Raw genomic sequence first — 2,693 nt, 5'->3', positions numbered from 1 at the left:
CACACACGAAAAAAAAAAGTTATAGAAATATCAAACATTTTTAAAAAGTTGTTAAAATTACTAAGGTAGATTCTGTAAGTCAAGGATATGTGTAACCTAAACATGATTTCTTTAAAACATAGACATAGTATGTACAGGGGATAAAAGGTAGAGTACTCACTGGTGGTTACGAACGACCCGGAATCCGGTGATGGCCGATGGAGAGTATTGAGGAATGCCGTCAAAAGAAGGGGTGAAGTCTACGGTGGTGTTGGCAGGGGCGTTCTGGCCGTTAGGGTCTACAGCGGTGATCACAGAGGTGCCTGCCGAATGGAAGTACGTGGTACTCGTATGTGGTACAGGATCGTTTAGGATATTTTCAGTTCTATGAAAAACAAAACAATACTCATTTGAGTAGCGCTACTATAGAACTTTTGTCGAATTTGTGCTTTCTTTTCTCTGTTTTACGAGAGAAGACTGGCATAAACGGGTGATCCTGGATTACATCTTTCTTGACAGCTCATAATAACTTATTTGAATGAAAGACTTGGCCAGTATTACAACAAACCTCTCTTGATTTTACAGAGATTGCCGGTACTTTGTTTATTTGTAATCTTTACTTGAATTTCTTCTCCTTTTTTTCCTAATAGCGAGCTATCATGAAGAAAAAGAACAATACCAACAGCGTAGTCATAATTTGACAACATTGGTACATGTATACCAGTTGAAGCGAAATTGTCTAGAAATGTCTCTTCGTTATGGGTGTGGTATTTGTTAAGCGATCTGTGATAATCTGTAAATATGTATTCACCAGTCAACCTATGATTCAGAGATACATCGGTGCTTCGTTAATTTCCAGGTCACCCTTCACTCTGAGTCTTTCTCCCCAAATCTCAGTTACCCAAAGCAGTCTCACATGACACATGTATTGGAATATTGATAAGTTTACGTCCATTTTATTTCTACCTTTCTCCAGCAGGAAACCCGTTCATATTATATTTAAAAAAGCACTGGTCTGAGTCAGTCACAGAGACAAAGAAAGAAAGAAAGAAAGAAAGAAAGAAAGAAGGAAAGAATGAAAGAAGCTGTTTGTAATTAAACATGACTGACGAAAATATGACGTGTCGGGGACACAAGTGAGCTGTCACTAGGACGTGTCATGTGTCCTTGAAGTTGAACAAAACACGACAATGTCGTAGCTAAAATAACAGGGTGCCGGAAAATGGCGACCTGCTACGGCATGCTGATTCTCTCTACTGTTATGATTCTGTCTCTCTGTAACGTTGATCGATTTTGGTCAAGTATGCATTAATTCCTGAGACCAAGACTGACACAGAAAGAAGAAAACAAATTAGCTGTGTTTGAAATGTGGTGCTTCCGTGGAATGTCCAGAATGATTTGGAAAGCAAAAAAGACGAGCAATGAGGTGTATCAAATTCCCCACACAAGATAAACCCTGCCGAATAACATATAATGTAGGAAAATACAATACTATGGCCACTTAAAACGACACGAGACCGTTGTGAAAGAGGTGCTCGAAGGAAAGATATGGGGCAGAAGAGCTATGGGGGAGGCAAAGAGTAACTTGGCTGGACAACATAAAAATATGGACTGGCCTGGATATGGCAGAATCAAAGCAGAAAGTCAACGGCAGCTCGCGACCGTGAAGGACGGAGGGTCATTACACGTCAACATCTGAGTCAGAGATGATGCCTCCATGTATCCAGGTATGAATTAATTCATGTATGAACGCAATTGTAAACGTAATCTACATAATTTAGGGTGAGTTGAATAAAATAGACATCCTATTTCTATTCTGTTTTAACTGTCCTGTATAATTTCCTCACCATGCTGCCTGTTGGTGGACCGGATGGTTATCTTCACGGAGTTTCTAGTCTCGTCAAGATCTCGTTGAGATTCTGCTGCCATGTCCGCCAGGGTGTCCACTCTCTCACTGGTGGCATTAGCCTGCACAAGAAGAAATCAAAACGATACTTTTGTTTTTGTACCGTCTCCCGATTTTGTGCTGATATTTGTAAGTTATGTAAAAGTGTGCCAACATTGTAGATCTACAAGTTGTTATGCTTAAACAACAACAACAACAACAACAACAACAACAACAACAACAACAACAACAACAACAACAACAACGAAAAAGGGATTCATGGTGATGATGATGATGATGGTGATGGTGATGGTGGTGGTGGTGGTGATGATGATGATGATGATGATGATGATGATGATGATGATGATGATGATGATGATGATGATGATGATGATGATGATAAAGTACATATTATGTATGATGCCTATTTTTTTTTTCAAATCGCTCTTTGGGTAACATGATGAGGGGAGGCGCTACTGGAACATTAAGACGTCTTTATCATGTACACCTGGTACGCAGTTTTGAATGATTTCCTGGTAATGAAAGGGGTTAACTAAGATATTCTGATGGACTCTTTTACTTCTACAATTCAGTACCATTTGATTCCCACACAAGATCAGATTGGGGTCTCAGGCTCTCAAAAATTATGATGGAGATGTAATATTGTGTATTAGATTACTCACATTGAGAATTGCTGTATTATAATAGTAAAAACATATACTAGCTATTAACAGTTAGAATTTGAGGGTGGTTATTTATATTATTTAACTCAATTATTTGATTTTTAAAAATCTTATATTTCTTTATATTTTTATAATAATTTATCTTT

At 38.2% G+C, this 2,693-nt stretch overlaps 1 protein-coding gene across 1 annotated transcript in view; it reads right to left on the bottom strand.

The window, feature by feature from the left end:
- Nucleotides 1-160: 160 nt before the first annotated feature.
- LOC101864245 (ice nucleation protein) overlaps nt 161-2,693 on the bottom strand; it is a gene marked incomplete at its 3' end in the record, with an annotated part of 12,450 nt that continues 9,917 nt past the window's right edge. Inside the window, 1 exon segment of the mRNA XM_035971455.1 lies at nt 161-302. Within this exon segment, the coding sequence (XP_035827348.1) occupies nt 161-302 (142 nt within the window).

The sequence above is a fragment of the Aplysia californica genome, unplaced genomic scaffold (assembly GCF_000002075.1).
Source record: "Aplysia californica isolate F4 #8 unplaced genomic scaffold, AplCal3.0 scaffold00439, whole genome shotgun sequence".
NCBI lineage: Eukaryota > Metazoa > Mollusca > Gastropoda > Aplysiida > Aplysiidae > Aplysia > Aplysia californica.
This window is presented reverse-complemented; position numbering and strand designations above follow the sequence as displayed.